The sequence below is a fragment of the Scomber japonicus genome, chromosome 23 (assembly GCF_027409825.1).
Source record: "Scomber japonicus isolate fScoJap1 chromosome 23, fScoJap1.pri, whole genome shotgun sequence".
NCBI lineage: Eukaryota > Metazoa > Chordata > Actinopteri > Scombriformes > Scombridae > Scomber > Scomber japonicus.
In genome coordinates, this window is record NC_070600.1 from 16,095,938 (window position 1) to 16,115,169 (window position 19,232).

The 19,232-nt window shown below is 41.7% G+C and overlaps 1 protein-coding gene across 1 annotated transcript in view; it reads left to right on the top strand.

Annotated features, from left to right (window-relative positions):
* snd1 (staphylococcal nuclease and tudor domain containing 1) overlaps positions 1-19,232 on the top strand; it is a 180,119-nt gene that overhangs the window by 27,040 nt on the left and 133,847 nt on the right. Inside the window, exons 11-14 of the mRNA XM_053314118.1 lie at positions 5,914-6,015; positions 13,126-13,226; positions 14,804-14,914; positions 16,569-16,641. Of these exons, the coding sequence (XP_053170093.1) occupies positions 5,914-6,015; positions 13,126-13,226; positions 14,804-14,914; positions 16,569-16,641 (387 nt within the window). The remainder of the gene's footprint in view (positions 1-5,913; positions 6,016-13,125; positions 13,227-14,803; positions 14,915-16,568; positions 16,642-19,232) is intronic.

A 19,232-nucleotide genomic window follows, 5' to 3' on the forward strand; every position in this document is an offset into this window, starting at 1 on the left:
GCTACATCTGTCAGCCTCTGTGTACAGTTACCATGGTTACAGATGAGGTTCTTGTACACTGCAAGGTCAGTGGAAGCAGCACTGTTTACTTGTTCGCACACACACACACACACGCACACACACACACACACAGAGTCCATTGTTTGTAGATGATTTTAGTTCAGACATAAATGTTCACGTTTTTAACTGATATACACCCAACTTTACTGAATGCAGATGCATCTTAATAATGGTAGTGCAACAGGTCAGATAGTTTATCTTAATCTACAGAGTATGCTTCCACAGATGCATGTAAACTATTGAATAAGACATTGCATGAAAGCATTAATTAGTTAGATAGATAGATAGTTAATTGATTCATCTGCCTGTTTCTCTCCGCGTTAGACATTTTAACATAGTTCTAGTTTTCAAAGGTTGCTTTTTCCTTAGTTTCACTCACATTTCATCATGAAAATAAATGATTAAATGCCTTTTGTTTTTATTGTTGAAATCTATTGTCGCTTAAAGTTTGGTTCTGGTAAAAATTAGTAGATATTTCAGCAGACAGACCCATCTGTTCCTACTCTATTTTTGCCTCTGAGTTCTTTCTCTTTTCTCTTGTTTCTCTTGTTTGTTTTTTTTTCCCTCTCCTCCTCCTCCTCATCCTCCTCGTCCTCCTCCTCCTCCTCCTCTTCCTCCTCCTCACCACCACTTCTGTCCCCATCCTCCAAATCTTATGTTTGGCCATGTGTGTGCTCTCAGCAAGCCCCTAGCCTGGCATGACATGCTTTGACCTCAGATTTGGAAGGAAGATGACAAGGGAGGAGGAGGGTCATTCACCTCATGATTCACTTGTGCAACCATTGGCTGAATAGAGCAGATTGGTAGCCAGTATCTCTCCTTACTACTAGATGAGAATTTTTGGCCCCATTGCACTTATTTGGCTGCCACTGTTGAAGAAGCAAGGACTTGGCTCACTTTTGTTTGTGTGAGTGGAGTGGGGAGGAAGTTATACAGCGCTGCATTAGAAAATAATGAGACTGTTGCAGTTGTCTAGAGCAGGAAGTACACACCACCTGAGATCACCTTTTCTTTTTGACACAGGACATTTAGAAAGAGGAGGTCTGTGTTCTAGATGGATGCAATATGATCAATATTATCAAATGTTTGCTGTGCTTTCAGTAGTTGATTGTTATGAGAAACACAGGAGGATATTTAGGCACCATAGTAGTTCACATTGTCATCGCATTGTTAGCTGGACATCCTTATTAATGATTGCACAATCATAACATGGGCTGCAGCCTGTCACAACTGTCTAAATACATTTTCCTGCAGCAGTTTGGTTGCAACTAATCATGAATTGTGTGTCTGTGTGTTATTACGGTGCTACAGGTAATTTGGTTCCGAAATCCACGTTTGCTTTTATGTCCAATGTGGGATCAGTACAAGTCAGTTTAGTAATGACTTATTTGTGTTGTGCTGTGTGGGCAATAATGCTGTAAAGGCAATTAGATTTTGTATTGTACAATAACCAACTATATCCTTCATGCTCTTGCTTCAGGAAATGTATGTCCTCACTCTGTGACTCTGTCTGTCCGTCTCTCTATTTGTCTTGTGCTGTGTTCCTGTCTGTGCCCCAACCCTCTGCACAATTTAATGTTCATGCATACACCATTGAGTAATGTTGTTAGTCTTACAATAGTAACTGTTGGACTGTTTGCGTGAGGCTCCCAGCGCACTGCTTAATCAAAAAAAAAAAAAAAAGTCCACTTTGTCAGGGACTTGGACACCAGTGTATTTCACTCCAAATAGAGGTTAACAGCAAAACAATACACTCTATTTTATCAGTCCGATGCAAAAAAGCCCCAATACTGTACATTCTCCCAACACCACAGCCAAACATCAGAACACACACCGAGCTCCTGAGTCATGATTTCACCCCTTGACGTTCCAGAGGCTGCAAAAATGCTTCCAGCAGTAGCTTCCACACATTTGTAGCCCACCCCCCCCGCAGCCCTGCGACACTGTACAATCCAGCTAGCGTCATGCCTCTGCAATAGTCAAAGATGATTCCTGAGCAGTAGCGGGTAATTTGGAACGAAGGGAATTTACCCCAAATAGAACAGAACTCCCCCCGAGGATAGTGAGAGCAAACTGCTGTTATTAGGTCACGGTTGATACACAGCAATGACTCTCTCCTCCTCCTGTAACCTTCCTGCAACTGCATAATTTATAGTTTATGAATGATGTACACAGAGTTTGTCTTGTCGGAGTAATTTAATGACGCTAAGGTTGTCTGTTTATCTGCGTCTTGGGACTGAAAGTTGAAATCTGCTCCAGAGTCATAATAATAATTTGTCTTTTCACATCCACTTTTTCCACTCACGTGTTCAAGGTTCAACAACCATACTCATAAAGTCACTTTTGAATGGCACTAAATCTGATGTGGGGCCCCTTCTTGTAGCAGGAACACAAAAGCAGCATTTGACCTTAGGAACTCTCCCCAGGGACTTTGAGCCTTTTGGGGACCTCAGTTCCTCCACCTGGATTTACAAGGTTTGCAAGGATGATCATCAAAGAGTGGTCAAACACATACGGCCTTCCTGCCTCCAACTTGTGTACGGCTTCATTCATAAATCAAGGAAGTACTCCTAGTATCGATTTAGGACGAACGGAGGGCATTTCTCATCGTTTAACATTGAAGTAAAGTCATATTTTCTTATCAGCCTCCTGGTTCAATTTAAAAACAAAGAGCAACCTGAGAGCACTAGCAAATGAGTGGAAGGCAGCTACGGTGGTCGAGCGAGCTAAAGAATGAATGAGGAGAGAGTGGAGGTAGCGAGAACAAAGTCAGTGAATGAGAGACATAAAATTTTCAGTTTCAGGTTACACTGTAAAGCAGAAACGAATGAGCATCAAACACTCAAAAAGATGATTTGAGACACTCTTATTTTCACTTCACATTTCTTCCTCTGAATTTCTCTGTTTCATTAATTAATTACATCCTACTCATGGAGCAGTAAATGTGTGAATGCTGTGTATCAAGCGCTGTCAAAAAAAGGGTCCAAGTTTAGTTCCTGAGTTTAGTTCCTCTGGTTCCAAAGTACCTTAACTTTTTTGTTGGACCAGGGCTAAAGTAGACCAGGCCTATTGAGAAATATTGGCCAATTGTTTAATTGGCTTCATTTTTTCCATGCCTATGCTAAAAACTTCTGATAGCTGCCTTTTGCAAGCAGCTGCTGTTTCTGTTTTAACAGCGTCTCTCTCACCATCTAGCTTGATGCCATCATAGTGTGAAGAATACTATTAGCTAAGACACAGGTGAAGTTATCTGCCCAGTGTTGAGAATGTGATCACCAGTGTGTTCCTCTTCACTGCCCATGTTCTTAGTTATAACATTTCCTCTCATTGTCTAATTTTCTTGTTTTCTGACTCTTTCACCTTGCCATCTACCACTCAGTCTCGCTCCATTCCCCGCAGACCTTCTAAAAGATGGAGGAGGTAGTACCTTTTGTCCTCCTTGTCTGCTTCTCCACTCCCTGTGCCTAATTGGCATAGAGTGCTGACATTTACACTCTTCGCCCTCAGTGACATGGCTCCCTTTCGACCGTGAAACACCTTATTAGTTAGAAATGATTTTTCTCTTTTTTGTCTTCCCCTCTTCTCTCCTGTGCTCATTCTTTACTTTTCCCTGTTGAAGTTATCTTGTTGTTCTGACCCGTGTCTGTCAAAAATCCTAATGGCCCCCAAAATGGAGTACAACTACGGACGTACTGAGTGTCAAAACCCCTCAGGAAGCAAACACCATCATTCAGTGTCTGTGAATTCTTTTAATGTAAGATGTGCTCCAATAAGTAGGATTTCAATGAAACAATGTCAGCTTGTTAAAAGTTGCCCACATCCTCAGTAGTACAGGGCTAAGTCCACCAATTAGGCACAAAATGCAGGATTCCTGGCTGGCACTTCCCCTAAAAGGCCTCATCATCTCATCGTAACTGACTTGGAAGGGATGAAAGACCCTGACAATAAGCCTCAGCTGACACAAAATGGAGGACATTGGCTTTTGGCTGAGCAGGTGGGGGATTTCCACTGGCCATGAGTGAGATTAACTCACCTCCAAGGTTCCATGCTGTGCTGACTCGGCCAGTGAAAGTGGAGACAGACAGGAGCGAGGGAGTCAGAAAAGAAACGTGGAAGGCTATTAAACGTAAAGGTTATTACATTCCTGCCAAGGTTAAAAGAACTCTGTTGGCTCGTAGATCTGGCAGTTTCTAGAGCTCCCTCACCAGCAGGCCTTCTGTTTAGTCATATTGAGACTCATTAAAAGTATTAACAGTATTTTGGAGGGTAAAATGAGCGTCATTGAAATATATATTGGAGTAGATTTTTGAGAGAGAGAGAAGAGGCACAGGCAACAAAGTGGTGAATCAAAATCAATTAAACATTATTTTCCTATTGTTTCACAGCCGTTATATAGTAAAGCACAAATAAAAACAACCCTATTTCCACACAGGCATACAAGAAGGTGCTGTATTGCTGGATTTTGTATGAATGCAGAGTTGTGGCCTCCCTGTTCTCCGCCCTCGGTCAACCAGACACCTGCTGCTCTGTAAACATCCATGAGACAGACAGACAGAGAGCAGAGCAGAGGAGAGATGCGATGCAGCCTAGTAGCTACACTACGAGTCCAGGCCTCAAACCCTGCAAGCAGTTATTGGCTGGGGGGCTACGCACCAACTGCCCAAAGGTTCCCCAGAAACATCCCAAACACATCAAAATAATACCAAAATACGGGCAAAGGGTGAAGTATGTGCAGATTAATACACTGCCACACACTTCTAGTGAATCATAAGAGTTGTATGAGTCAATATGTGCCTGTTCTCGACATCCATCTGCCCAGCTGTGTGCCACACCTGGCAGTTCCAAACAACTGGAGAGGCATTAAAGATAAATGAAACCCATTTTTAGGACCAGAGGAAATGAGGAATGAATCCAAGCCTGTGTGTTCATTTGTAAGAGTTACTTCTGTTTGTATGACAGATAATGATGGCGTTCATAGAGGAGCGTAGGAGGGGTATGGGTGGCGAGCATACTGGTATTGTCATTCATAGCCTTATTTCTTCCTGTTAGTGCCTGTCGTTTATTTTCCCACTGCACCATTGTCATTTTCTGTATTATTATTTTTTATCCCGCCCCTACAAAAACGGCACCTGTCACTTTGTGTGTGTGTGTGTGTGTGTGTGTGTGTGTGTGTGTGTGTTTGTGTCCTCACACTGGGAGCGACACAAAACCCCAGCCTCCTTTTTGAAAATGCAAATATGTTCTATTTGTGGTGCTCCTGTCAGAGAGTGGGTGAGCATATTGAGGGAAGTTTTTGTGTGCAGCTGTGCGAGTGTACGTGTGGCATGCGGCTGCATCTGTGTATGCAAGATGTGTACACACATGGTGTCAGCTCGCTGTTGTGCATCTGTTCAACATGTCTTTGCATTGGCTGTTTTCATCCGTGTGTCCTTGGCAACTGTGCATTTTGATTTGTTTTTTTTATTTCGTATTTATTTTTAGTGTATTTTGTGTCGTTATTAACAGCAAGTGACATTTTTGTGTTTAAGGAAGGTGTATGTCACTTGGGGTAGGGGTGTGTGTGTGTGTGTCAAATGCTGCTGCTGCTGCATAATCCACTGTCTAGATCCTCCATTTTGCAGGACTGAAGTAAAGAGGAAAAATGGACCAAACAGGCTATTGTGTGCAATTTTGTGTGTCTGTGTTTTGTGTCTGATTGGATGAAGGATGGGGGTTAGGGGGACATGTTAAGCCACACAGCTCACAAAGCTTTATGATGTGACTAACTTTCTCCTCTTCTTCTCATTTTGTCTTCTCCCTCCACCCATCCTCTTCCTTGACCCGTCTCCCCATCCTCCCTCCATCTCTGTTCAGGAGAAGAACAAGGACAAAGACAAACGCTTCCGTCCACTTTACGACATCCCCTACATGTTCGAAGCCCGCGAGTTCCTGAGGAAGAAGCTCATTGGAAAAAAGGTGAAAACTAATGACTGACTTTGAAAGCTACCGATTGCTCTCTTGGTGTGTGTGTGTGTGTGTGTGTGTGTGTGTCAGTATGAGAGTCAACATGATTGCCTCCAATCAGCCTTGAACGAATTAAACAATAGCTCTAAACAGGAAGCTCCCCCTGTGGCTGTACAGACACTCCAACATCCCACCCACTCCTCTCACGAGTAGCCAAACACACATTTCTGAAGACCTAAGCTAGATATCTTTTTCTCTCCCTCTCTCAATGTGAATACCAAGTACTCTCAGCGGATGCCCTGGGGCTCGGTATTGGCCTGAACGCACCCTTTAAACAAGCAGTGTTGATTTCCCCCTCTTGTGTCTATTGATCTACCAGGTCTGTACACCTTGGGGGCCGCTATGATTTACACACATCTAACCCTGCAGAGCCGAGCACCGAGCTAAAGAGCACTTCACATACGTACACACGCACGCCACTGCTTGAACATCTGCATTTTTGTGTGGAAAAGAATGTGAGCAGATGAACTGATGAAATAAAGTTTAATATTTGAAAAAGTTAAGCTACAAATATTACAAGTGAGTGCTGATTTGCAACTAAATCTATCCAATTTTAAACATACAATAACAACTTTGCCTTTTTGTATCATAAAGTTTCTGGGCTGTTTATTAACCCTGGGTCCCTTTTCAGTAAATCAGTAAAATGATGCCTACATTTTCGTCATTGTCCATATAGTAGCAATTTTGCCGCCTTCAGTGGCAATAATGGCACCGCAAGAGAAGGCGACTTTTGCTCTCGGGCACACCCAGAGCTATTGTCCACTGACTGGGCTGAATGATGGTTTGTTTTTCCAAATAGCAAACTGAAACACTTGTCAGCTGCAGACGGGCTACATGATAATGGCGACCACACTGGAAAAATTGTAATCTTTCTTTCTTGCAAACATCTACATGGAATTGCTGTTATTTATGCACAACCATGCTGGCAAAATGACTTTCCTTGTCAAAAGTTATCTCATCAATTCAATGCTGTTTTGCAGCTGACTTCCAAGTATCAGATTTTTGGAGCTTAGACTACCACAAATCAATTCTTAGCCTGCTTTTTTTTAAATTCTCAGCCCGTGTCTCTGTTGGGCACAATAAACACTAAAACATTCACCCACTCAAAGCCTAAAGTTCCTTTTTGGCGTTCAGTACAGGAGTGTGTTTCATATCCCTGTCCCAGCCTCTCATCACAGTTTTTTTTAATCATCCTCATTAATGTTTTTTTAATGACAGAAAATGCAGCCGTAAGCTGGCTTTTGACGAGTGAAGCGAGAATAATGATTCAGCTGTTTATTTGTGGTATTTGGATACTGGGGATAATGAATGTTTAAGTGGGGTAGGGATAGGGGGATTATAGCCTTGTCAAGGTGTAAAAGACTTTACAAAATATAGTGGCAGTGTGGCAATATAAGTGTTGTGGCTTTGGTCTGTATCTCCACATCTCATATCTAGTCACCAAGTGAGTGTTGGGCTTGTTTATAGAATTGCATGTCCACAATAAAATAACAATGCAACATGTCTACTTTACATGCCTTGACATGTTTCATGTTTAATGGTCAACAACAACACACACACACACACTCAGAATACCTTGGTGCCACTCATATCAATCTAACGCCATGTTTGATGTCACAGTATTTCTTGATTAGACTCTAGGGTGTTTCAAAATTCAACATAGCTAAAATGTTCCCGTGCCTTTCTGTGGCAGGCAAATTGCTGTTTTGTAGGGTTTATTGGAAAGGAAAGTATGCATGATTGTGAATGTGTCAAAAAGAGTCGGGTCTCTTCAGTGTGATAAGAGTCTGCATCTTTTCAAAAGGAGAGTGCATCACCAGGTTTGCATCTGCATTAGAATGTGTCCTCGACAATCCAATCAAACAGGGACAACTCTTGACGCAGGTGTGGGTGCACTCCATGACGTATGGAGATCATTCAGGCAACAGCACAACAAACCCCCAAAGCACTACGTTCCATACCTAAAGCTAATTATCTACTACTCTCTGTGGCTCCGTGCATGTTATCCAGTTACTTTTTATCTTTACTGGGAACTTCTCTTAAGATCTGCATCATGTGGCTTCACCCTACCCTCCTCTGTCATTAGGCTGAATATATACCGTATGTACAGCCTACTACGCCACTGTATTCCTCTATGTTTGATTATTATTGAAATTGGGTCTCCCAAGTGTGTGCTTATAGGCTCTTTGAAGTGAGTTCGGTTTAAGTGGAGAGCTCTTGCCCATTTGCCAGCAGAACAGCCCGCTCCCTCCATACTCTGCTGAATCAATAACAGAAGAGCTCTGGAACATTGCTTCCCTCCTGTTCCTTTATTGTTGCTAAGACACACGGCTAAAGCTCTGAATTAAACCTTCTGTCACCATGTATCATCTTTTTTAAAATAATTGCAGAGCCTAAAAAAATGAAAATGGAAAAAAAAGCTGCAGGTTTTTGAAGTATCACCCTTCAGCTGCCTTGGTAACAAGAAAGAATTAGTTTGGATGAAGTGATCACAGGCTCGCAATGGCTGAATGTTTATTTCCAAGCACAACACTTAACCCTCAAGGCTTTAATGTTAATCTATGCTACCTCGGCCTGCGTGAGTTGTTAAATTGGATGCAGGTAGGTGCACAAGTGCACGGATGCATGTTGCACTCCAACAAAGAGAGGAGTTTAGTCGACCCACTTACTGTCATCCTGTCTCCAAACACTAAGCTCTGTGGAGACAGATTTGGAGCAGTAAGCATTAGTAGAAGTCTAAGACCACTGCTTTCCCTTAAATTCTGCTCTAGAGAGCTCTACTTTTATCTTTTTTTTTTTCTTTCTTTCTTTTCCCCCTCTGACACAAACTGAGACAAAGATTTTACCTCACCAGTGGGGTAATTGGGGCTTGACCTGCTGGATTTAAAATTGAATACTCTGTCTGGCCCTGGTCTTCCCTGAAAGAGTAGGGAAAAGAAGTGGGAGAACTGGATTTTCCTTTTAGAGGCGTGACTGAAGATTCATTGTGAGATTACAAGAGATGTATCATTATATCATGTAACTCAAACTGGACTTGACCAAACCGAATTGTCCCGTTCAGTCACAAGGTTGAATTAACAGATTGACCTACAGGTATTCCCCTTGACAGTATTCCTTTTCATGTGTCAGAGACTGCCTCAGAGTGCAATACATTGCATGAATTGGAAAACAAGCAGATTTTCCCCTGACTAAACCTTCTAGGACGTGACTAAGCATTAACTATGAGTCTCAGTGTGCTGAGCTAAAGCTCAAAGCCCTAATGCCACCGCTCCGCTTTAGGAGAATAAAGCTACATTAAATGTTTTTTTTCTATTAAACCCCCTTTTCCTCATCTCTATAAGGAGAGCATGGTGCTTTTGATCTTTTATAAAGCATATCTAATATCCATATTCAACAGACTGCCTTTTTTCCCTTTTTTTGGTGGTGGGGGAGGGGAAATGAATTGGAGCAAAAATTAATTGGAGCAATACCTGGTCTAGACTTTGAAAGTGGACATTACAGCTACAGGTGCTGTTGAAATATTATCCTACTTCCTCAAACATGTCTTTGATTATTATTCCTGACAGAACTCTCCTCTGAATAAAGTTTTCACATTTTATCCCAGCCATTACACAACCACATGAGACATAAGAAGGTAAAAAAGTTATTATTGCCGGGTGTTATTAAAGTGATAGCTTTGACGTATGCTTTTTACTTTGATATCAGGTTGCATTTAAAGAACTTCAGTGACTCAGACACCTTATGTCAAAAAATTTGAACCATGCCTTTACGGTAGGCTAAACTTGCATTGAAGCAGTTTCTTTCTCTCCTTTCTCTCTGTCACTCCACGTCTGTCTGTCTCACTCTCATATATATCCCCACCCCCATTGAAATGGCAACGCTTGCATGGTGACATAATCCCAAAAAGCTCGATTTGGCTAACTTTATAAGTAGTGCTTCTTGTGCGCCTGGGTCTCAGCCTCAGCAGAAAAAAAGTCCAATGGAAATGTTGCATTAAGCCACTTATCAGGGTTGAGCACATTCGGATTATCCTGCGTGCTCAAAGTGGCTCCTGTTATGCAGCTGCTTGTGTAGTACTGTTAGCGCCAGAGTTCTCCCCTCTTATTGGTGTGCATGTGAGTGCACATACACTGAGAACGCCATGGATGGGACCCGATATTTTGATGTGGTGTGCATTTGTTAGAGTGAGACTTCATTTAAGGGTAAAGCTTGAGGTGTGTGCGTTCAAGTAGATGCAGAACCCGTAGACAAAAGCATCCCATTATTCAAAGTCCAGATGGGTGCTCCCTCTTCATCCTCCTTCTCTTCCCTCTCTTGTTTTCACTGTCCTGTCCTGAAGTTTTTTCCCCTCCAGCACAGCTCATTTCATTAAATGATGGCTAGCTGCGATTACAGCCCACTAAAACACAGCAGCAACTTAAGCCCTTCTCTTACACAGATGCTGTCTTTCTCCTCTCTTACTGCACTCTCACCTTGCTTGGCCTCTTGTACTCATTTTTTTTAACCATCACTCCTCCTTCTCTCCGGTATTTATTTGCCTCCTCGGTGCTTAAAGATGTCCAGAGATCATTTTTGTTCAAACCAAATTTTTTTGACTGCGATTGGCTTATATTCATAGTGCAGTGCAGTACAATGCTGCTGCAACACCTTCATCTCTAATACCCTTCTTCAGTGGTGCATCAGATGCATTTACACTGTCAAGCCTAGCAGGGATAAGTGTGCTCTTTGATTACAAATATATGGATATTTCTGGTGAAAGGTGCTCATTGCAGTCTGCGTAAAACTAGCTTTTCCTTAGCTTTGTCAACAAAAGCAGCATTTTATCGTGTTCCTGCCTGGAAAATCACCCATGCTGTGCAGTGATTACTGTTTGTTGCGATATGGCATGGCACAGATATGCTAACTTAAAAGTACTTCAGCATAAGGTCTTGTTATTTAGACTTGTCTTAAATGAAAGTCCTGTCAGCAACCAGCGGAAAACCAAATCTCTTCATCCTGCTTGTCGCCTCAGCAGAACAAAAACATTTTGTTTCACACTACTCCTGCTGTCCTTGTCCTTATCACTCCCCCACTTTCTAATCCATCCACTGCCTCTCCCCCTCCGTCTCACTCTCCTCTGGGGGGTTCTTATAGAAAGCTTTGGCTTATCAGGAGATCGGTTAGATGGCCCGTGGAGAATGGGCCTTGAATTCCTTTAATCTAACATCGCCTGGTCAAAGTTTATAATCTGTCATCACATCGCTTAATGGGGAACTAGCCTACTGGTGTTCTGGTTTCACAGCTTATAGCATCAAAAATTACATTTTGTTCTTGTCTTCCAGACTCCAGTCCGTTTGCCTCAACACTCGTCTTTTTTTCTGTTACATTTCTTCATCTCATTTGTTGTTTCATCTCATTTTATTCTCTTTAGCTAACTTGCATCCTTCCTGTTTTTCATTGCTTTGTTTGCCCCCCCCAATTCTACAATTACCCATGCTTGGCCATTAAACACAAATGTAACCAAGAACAATGCGAAATGATGTTTCTCTTCATTTAAATTGCTTCACGTTTTAATAAGGCTGAATTGACATGAAACTCTGAAATGTTTTTGCTTCGAGGATATGAAGAGCCTGCATGAGGAAGTGAGGTTAAATGAATTTCTCACATGACAATAAGAAGGGTTATTTGCATGGTTACAACACTGATGAAATTGGGGCTGTTGAAAAAAGCAGGAATGCTGCACAATGCTCTGCTGTTGGCAGGATCACAAATCAATTCTGTTGCTGATAATATGAGGGTTAATCAGGATATTAGGACTATTAATATACATTATGTTGTAAACGGGTACATATGATATAGTTTATTTTCAAAGATGAAGAAGGTTTGGGCTCATTTTGAATTTTATTCAGATAGAAGACTGTAATAAACTTCTAAATTGATAAACAGTTTGAAATAAGAAAATAAATAAAAATCTGCTTCCTGAAACTAGTACCCGCTTTTCTATTTATTTGGATCAAGAATCAGTATAGAGCCTGAGAATCAGGACACCGACAATCTGAATCTGAGTTTTCTAAACATCCCCACCTCTATTATCTTCTAAGAGTTTGTTGATATTTTAACTGATTATCTTACACAAGATTCATGAATTGGAATTGCCGTTTCACAAACATTTTCTTTTCTATTTTATCAGTACTGGCAACAAAGACCTCCAAAATCTATAATCCATCTCCTGCTATCTTTTCTTTTCTTTTTTTTTTTTTTTTGGTCTGCCCTAAAAATGCATCAAATACTAACAGCTAAACCGTACACTACAACACATCAATTTTGCTCAGACAGAAGCTCTTCTCCTCCCCTGCTCACATCACCATGTCCTCATCCTGTCCATGTAATGACAAGTCGATGTCGTTCCGTGTCCTGGTTGGCATCTCTTTCATGTCTCTGTAATGGGCTTCTCTGCATCGTCTCAGTTTGACTTGTGTCTACTCTGTGATGCAGAGCCAGATTCCCACTTTATTTATTTTTTATTTTTTTTTATTACTCCAATCGCACTTGTCTGACACGGTTGACACGTAGCTCTTTAACTGCCGATTGTGTCTACTAGTCTGGCTGCATCCACGCTGAAGCACTGTCTTCCTGCGTCTGGCCCACAGAGTAGGCTTTCCTCTTTGTTACATGCCTGTGGATATGCACGCACACACAGCTGAGTGACAAAATTGTATCTTCAGGGTGGGTGGATTGGAGTCTGTCTCCAGGGAGCTGTGTTCAGAACACAAAGTGTAGTGTCATTTGGGTTCTATCACAGTGTGTGTGTGTGTGTGTGTGTGTGTGTGTGTGTGTTGTCCCAAACACCCACAGTGTGTTAATACTCATCCTCTGGGGAGATCTACAGTGCTGCCTGATGTGATTCACACTGACTGGGGGTGACCTTGAGAACTAGGACACACACACACACACATAGATATACACACAAGTCAAAACACCCCTAACTCTAATTATTACTGTAACTGGTGTTGCATTTAGTTTGTCTCAGTACTCCTTGGTGTATTTTTTTTGACCTCTTCCTCTACGTACATGCCCTTTCAGGTCAATGTGACAGTGGACTACATCAGAGCAGCTACTGGTCCAGGAGAAAGCACCCCTGCCTTTTCAGAACGTACCTGTGCTACAGTCACAATTGGTGGCATGTAAGTACCACACTTTTATCTTTTCTGTTCTACTCAGGTTTATTCTATTATTCTTGATGCAATTTAACAATCAAGACAAGGTTCCTGCAGAATGAAACTTGCCTTTTTTTTCTACATCCGTAACACATAATCAGCCCTTACTGCTAGATCGTAGACTATGTAATTTTTCTGTCTTAGAGATTTGTCTTCTAAAACATTTTTATTACGGATGGTCTCTAAGCACAAAACTTTAGAAATTAAGTTAATCTAAAGCAAGACAACACAGAGTACAATCATTTATAAATGCTTAGAACTTGTAATCGTCATGAATCACAAAGCAACCTGAAAGTGCTTCTTTCCATTTTAATTTTCACGAGAATGGTCGCCTCAGTGCAAGCAATTTATTTTCTATCTTCTAACACTGTTTTTGAAGATTATCTGTTTGAAACATGTATTTTATAGCAGATATAAATGTTATTGAACTGCTCAGAGGTTAAAATGTAATCAAAACCAGATAGAGGAGCTTTAATGGCACGTGACTTGAAATGAACTTTAAGACATCCGATTTTGCCCAAAAAGCAATTGAAAGCACATTCTGTTCTTCCCTCTTCTGTATCAGTCTATGCTTTTACGCCTTGATTCATAAGAATAGATCCCAGTCACATGCACACACTGCAACATGGATCCACCTTCATCATCAAACCAACAGTTTTACATCTGATTCGCACACAGACACAGAGGTCAGGACCCGACCCTTTGACCAGCCAATTACAGCTTGGCATTAGCTGACTAGACCAGCCGTTCTGTCCCATGGGTAACAGTTGGCATGTCCACCATGAGTGCAGGGGTCAGGGGGCAAGGCAGTCAGTGGAGTGGAGGTTTCAACCTGGTATGACCTTGTCTTATGGTTTATTCCCCGCTTGTGGAAACTGACTCAGTAGCACAGAAATGAGCTCTGCTTGAGAGTATGAAGGAGCCTGTTTATAATCATAAAATCATGCTATACTTAGCATGGAGCTGACTGGTAAGGGGGTTTGTAACATAAATATTCCAATTTTTTTTTTTAGTTTAAATAATACAAAATATGTTTAGCATAATAGCATTTTACTTAATAAACATTGTGTTTATTAAGTAAAATGTTATTATGCTCAGCTTTTGATGTAACTGTAAAAAGTAAATTACTTTTTTTTTATCTTAATGAAAGCTGGATTGTTACATGCCTGCAACATGGGGACAGACAAATGCACCACATGATACAAGGTCATTTCTAAAGAATAACAGAACATGACTGCTCTTCCTGTCCCTTCATTTCTTTCTCCCACACGTAAACTGGAACACCGATGTCCAAAGGCTAGCCACTAAGTGCTGCATTAAGTCCAACAATGCTCTCCTTTTTCTGGCCTTCATCCTCTCCTCTGTACATAAGTAGCACAGCGAAGAAGTGGTTTGTCAAGTGTGCAATGTCAACATTTAAGTGACCTTTGTTCCCTAGCAAAGCCACCTTTGGGATTTGTTATGTGCATTTTAAATTCAACATGAAGCCAAAGGCTTTTGAGTGTTACTATTTTTATTAAGCTAATCTCTCTTTCTTTGTGCAGTAACATAGCCGAGGCTCTGGTCAGTAAAGGCCTTGCTACGTGCATCAGATACAGACAGGACGACGACCAGCGCTCCTCCCACTACGACGAGCTGCTTGCTGCAGAGGCACGGTGAGGAACATGCACTTCTTTACACAAATTGCTTTCACATTTCCATCGTCCTTTTACACAAACCTGCACAGAGACACACGTAGCACAATTGGTCTCTTTGCATGTTTGAAGCACATGCACATTTTTCTGTGCTTCCAATGACACCACATGCACGTGCACTACACTACCATAATCTTTGTCACACAAACCCTTTTATACACACACACACACACACACACACACACACACACACACACACACACATTCCCGCTCTGCCATCCACGAATTGTGCATGACCTTGACGAATTTCGCTCTCGGGATGTTGGAGAAAAATCGAATATGACCTTGAGGCTTTTTTTTTTTTCCTTTCTAAATTGCTTTTGCATTTGCTGTTAAATCCAATGTGGCACAGGTGAAACAACTCACTTGTTATTATTTTCAGAATTAATTTTTTGCTCTGCCGCCATTGTAAGTCACAGACCATCACAGCTGTTGCTGCATTTTCTCCAGGGAATATTTTATCACTCTCACATATTCACTCATATATGTAGTGTCCCTCTTTTTTTCACATACATGCCTGGACACACATACACCCACCCAAACACTGGACGCTAAATCAGAGGCTCTCTTTACACAGACCCCATGAATATAATTATATGGAGGTGCAGTGGAGAGATTTAGTACGAGCTTTATTACTCTGCCATAGATTAAGATCTGCTGGCTATAGGTAGAGCAGATGCAGCCACAGTCTCTTTTTATAGGACTAACTCTTTCTCTCCTTTTCTCTCTCATGCAGTGTCAATGCCCATCCGCCCTCTTTTTCTGTTCTCTCCCTCCTCCTGCTTTCTTTCTGCCTTTGCACATTTTGTCCTTATTTCTCCACCTTAGCTGTTTTCAATTTTGTCCTTCTTTGGCCTTGCTCTTCTGTGTCTCCTCTTCTCCCATTTCTCTCTCTCCCCCTTCTCTCTTTCTTGCACTCTTTCTCTCTCACTCTGTCCCTGGTGGGGTCTTATTAGAGTTGATGAGAGGTTTCTGTCTAGAGCCTTGGTTTTATTTTTAGTTCTCTCTGCACAAGGCCAATGGCCCGCAGCCTTCAAGGAACCTCCTCCTGGCTATTAGATGCATATACATACATGCTTGCATAAATGGACATTCTTTCTCTCCCAGTGACCCAGAGGTGACGAGATTCCTCCACAGTCTTAACCACAGTGGTTATCTTCATCTCATTTGGCCCTTGAGGCTTTCTAAAGCGGCGATCACTAGCACCAGCTATCATCGTTAAACCCCCTAGCAGGCTCAAAAGAAGCAACTCTTGTCTCTCCATTTCTCCTCATCCATTCTTACAATAATTTCTCTTCCATTAAAATTCCTCTACCACCATTTCCATTTTCCATCAAAAGCCTATAAATTATCTAGGTGGGGGGAAAAAAAAAAAATCTCCCTCTAGCGCTTCTAGTTGAGCCATAATGGCGGTTCAGGGAAGAGAAACTGGTATGAATTTACATCCTACTTCAAAAGCCACAATGGCTCTCTTTGTATCTACAGTGATTACTCAATGAGCGCCCATTTCTCCCGGTCTGTTAAGCCTCCAGCCCTATGCTTTCTAGATGTATTACGATGGTGCTCGAGCTATGGTGGTAACTTGCATGCATTTTGTGGTTTGATTTGACTGCAGGGCTATCAAGAACGGAAAAGGGCTGCACAGCAAGAAGGAGGTTCCAATCCACAGAGTGGCTGATATCTCTGGGGTAAGTATTTCTTTGTGCATGTATACACAGCTTATCTTACACAAACTAATGAAAGCATGTAATAGGATAAGCATCTGTCAATATGTACTGATATAATTTTTTTTTTTTTTAAACTGTGGACTCATTTACACACAACTCTCCTGATACTCAGAGACGCATCAGGACCTCAATGCCCAAAAGCCTATTACACACAATGATTCTCAAAAGACAATCTGTAAATCCTCCATTTACCACTCCACCCCCCTGATCAGCAGGTTTCCTCATCTTAAAGTAATCAGCACTATTAAAGGACCATTTTTGCAGATTTTCAACCGTATCTCTGTAACACCTGCAGATGTTGCCGATGTTCTCTGTGTCTCTGGCGGGGAGGGACTACAGACTGTTTTAACCTTGATTTCTAGTCTCCACCTCTAGGTAACTGGGGGTGTGCTCTAGATGCTGCTCTAAAACAAAACCTCCCTGTTCTTTGCTTCTATTACAAACGAAATACATTTCCAACAGCGATATGACTGTAGAGGATACATTTTACAATGTTTTGGCTGACTTACATATTCAGCCGTATTTATTCCGAGCCAGAGTGGGTTGGGGGTTGGGCGTCAGAAGCTTACATACAATAGATTCAGGGACATGTAGGCATCTCGAGCAGGAAAACTCAGCTGCCTCGGTCAATATAGCAGGCACTGAGGAATTTATTGCTTTAATTGACTACATTTACCATCAAATTTGATTGACCATCCACAAAAAAACGTGGCGAAATTTCCCTTTTAATAAAACCATCAGCGGTGCTTGGTTCTGGCTTGTTTATGTGTGCTCAGGGGCTTGATAGAGAGACATCATTTGGCTAATGAAGCCTGATTGAGAGTGCTCACCAAATGAACATTAGCACAGGGAACCCATAAAGACTGAAAGTTACAAGAGCAAGTACATGGCATCAACACGTTGATTGTAAGCATTTGTTTGATCCCTGTGGTCTGTTCTCTGTTCAGTCCATGTCCACTCCTTCATTAAATCAGTAATTATGTGACAGTCAGACAGTTGATATGCAAAAAGTCCTATTTATTCCTAGAGGGGGATTTATTTTTTCCACATTTTTTCCCTCATCCCTGATTGCATCCCTGCAGACTATCTATAAAGCTTTACCTTAATAACACAGGGACATGTAGTTCTACATGACTGTAGGATGTCACAATCTACTCCAATACCCAAGGGCAGTCTTTATTAAGTCACTGTACTCTGCAGTGTTGTAGCTGTCCAATGTTGACTTACTGAATGACTTCCCAAGACGCGTGTTGTCAACAAACATGTAAAAGTTATCCCACAACTGGAAATGCTGTCAAACAGAATATCTACCAGTTAACTACAAACCTGGTGACCTGCCAAACCAAGTGACCCCTCGCCCGAGCACGTGGCAGTGTGTGTACAGTTTAGGCTATTTGTCGGAAGTTGGCACCAACTGGGCCAGACTCACTTGAAGTAGACTCATTTTAAGGTGGATCAGCTGTTCTTATTTTAGTGGCAATCACAGACACTCCTCAGAGCTTCCTGACCCCAACCTGCCAGGCCACATTTCAACAACAACATTTCTGGTGGGAACCCTGACCAAACCACAGAAAAATATTGTCTGCCTTTATGTATCTTTGTGCTAGTTGACTAGTCATCTCTTATAAGTTTTTATAAGCCATTAGATAGTCTGCTATGAAGGACTCCAAATTGAACTTTAGAAACATTAGCACCTCATTGTCTCTCACACATGAGCTCTCTTGTAGTACTTGTAGGCTCTAGAGAGACATTTGCTTAAATTAATCAGGCTCTCTTCCTCTGTGTTGGACTTTTTAAAAGTCAGAGTGGTCCTCTGGATTTTGTCATTATGTACCAGCTCTTTAAGTTGCAGTTTAATGTATCATCACCTTGCATTTTTACATAGGCATGCAGAAGCATTGTTAAAGCTCCTTAACATAAGTATAACTTTAGAGTCTGGCTAATAAGGCTGACATTGTTCTGCATAATTGCTTTCGGATGTTACGCTGTTCCACATGCTCATCATCATAACCTCTCTGTGTCTTATTGTGTCAGCAGGACACATTAAATCACTGGTCCCTATAAAAATAATTATGACAGGGAATTGTTGTGCTGACTGTGCAGTGCCGTACTATTTCATCAGGGATTTTAGTGCACTTTATACTTATAAACCCCCCCCCTAAATTACCTTCCTAAACTGACCACAGTCTATGTACAGCAATGACTTGGGAGTTGCTGGATAATTAATTTACTTGTATATCGGCACAACAAAGCAATATAAGCCACACCCGACATCCTACAGAGGATTTCACAAGTCTTGCTGATTAAACACCTGTCCCAGTAACCTAGCAAACACTGTTAGTCTTTACATATTAACATGATCGTGTCTTGTCATGTGTTTGTGGGTGACATGCACATCAGCACTGTGAAGCCCTTCTAAAGTCGCCCTTATTAGCCTCACCCTGGCAGGGGTTTAGGTCAGTGCCAACATACGCAGCTGCAACTCCTCCCTTCTCTTAACATTTCTGTCAGTTCGCAACAGGACACACACAGGATTTGCAGCACAGTCCAGG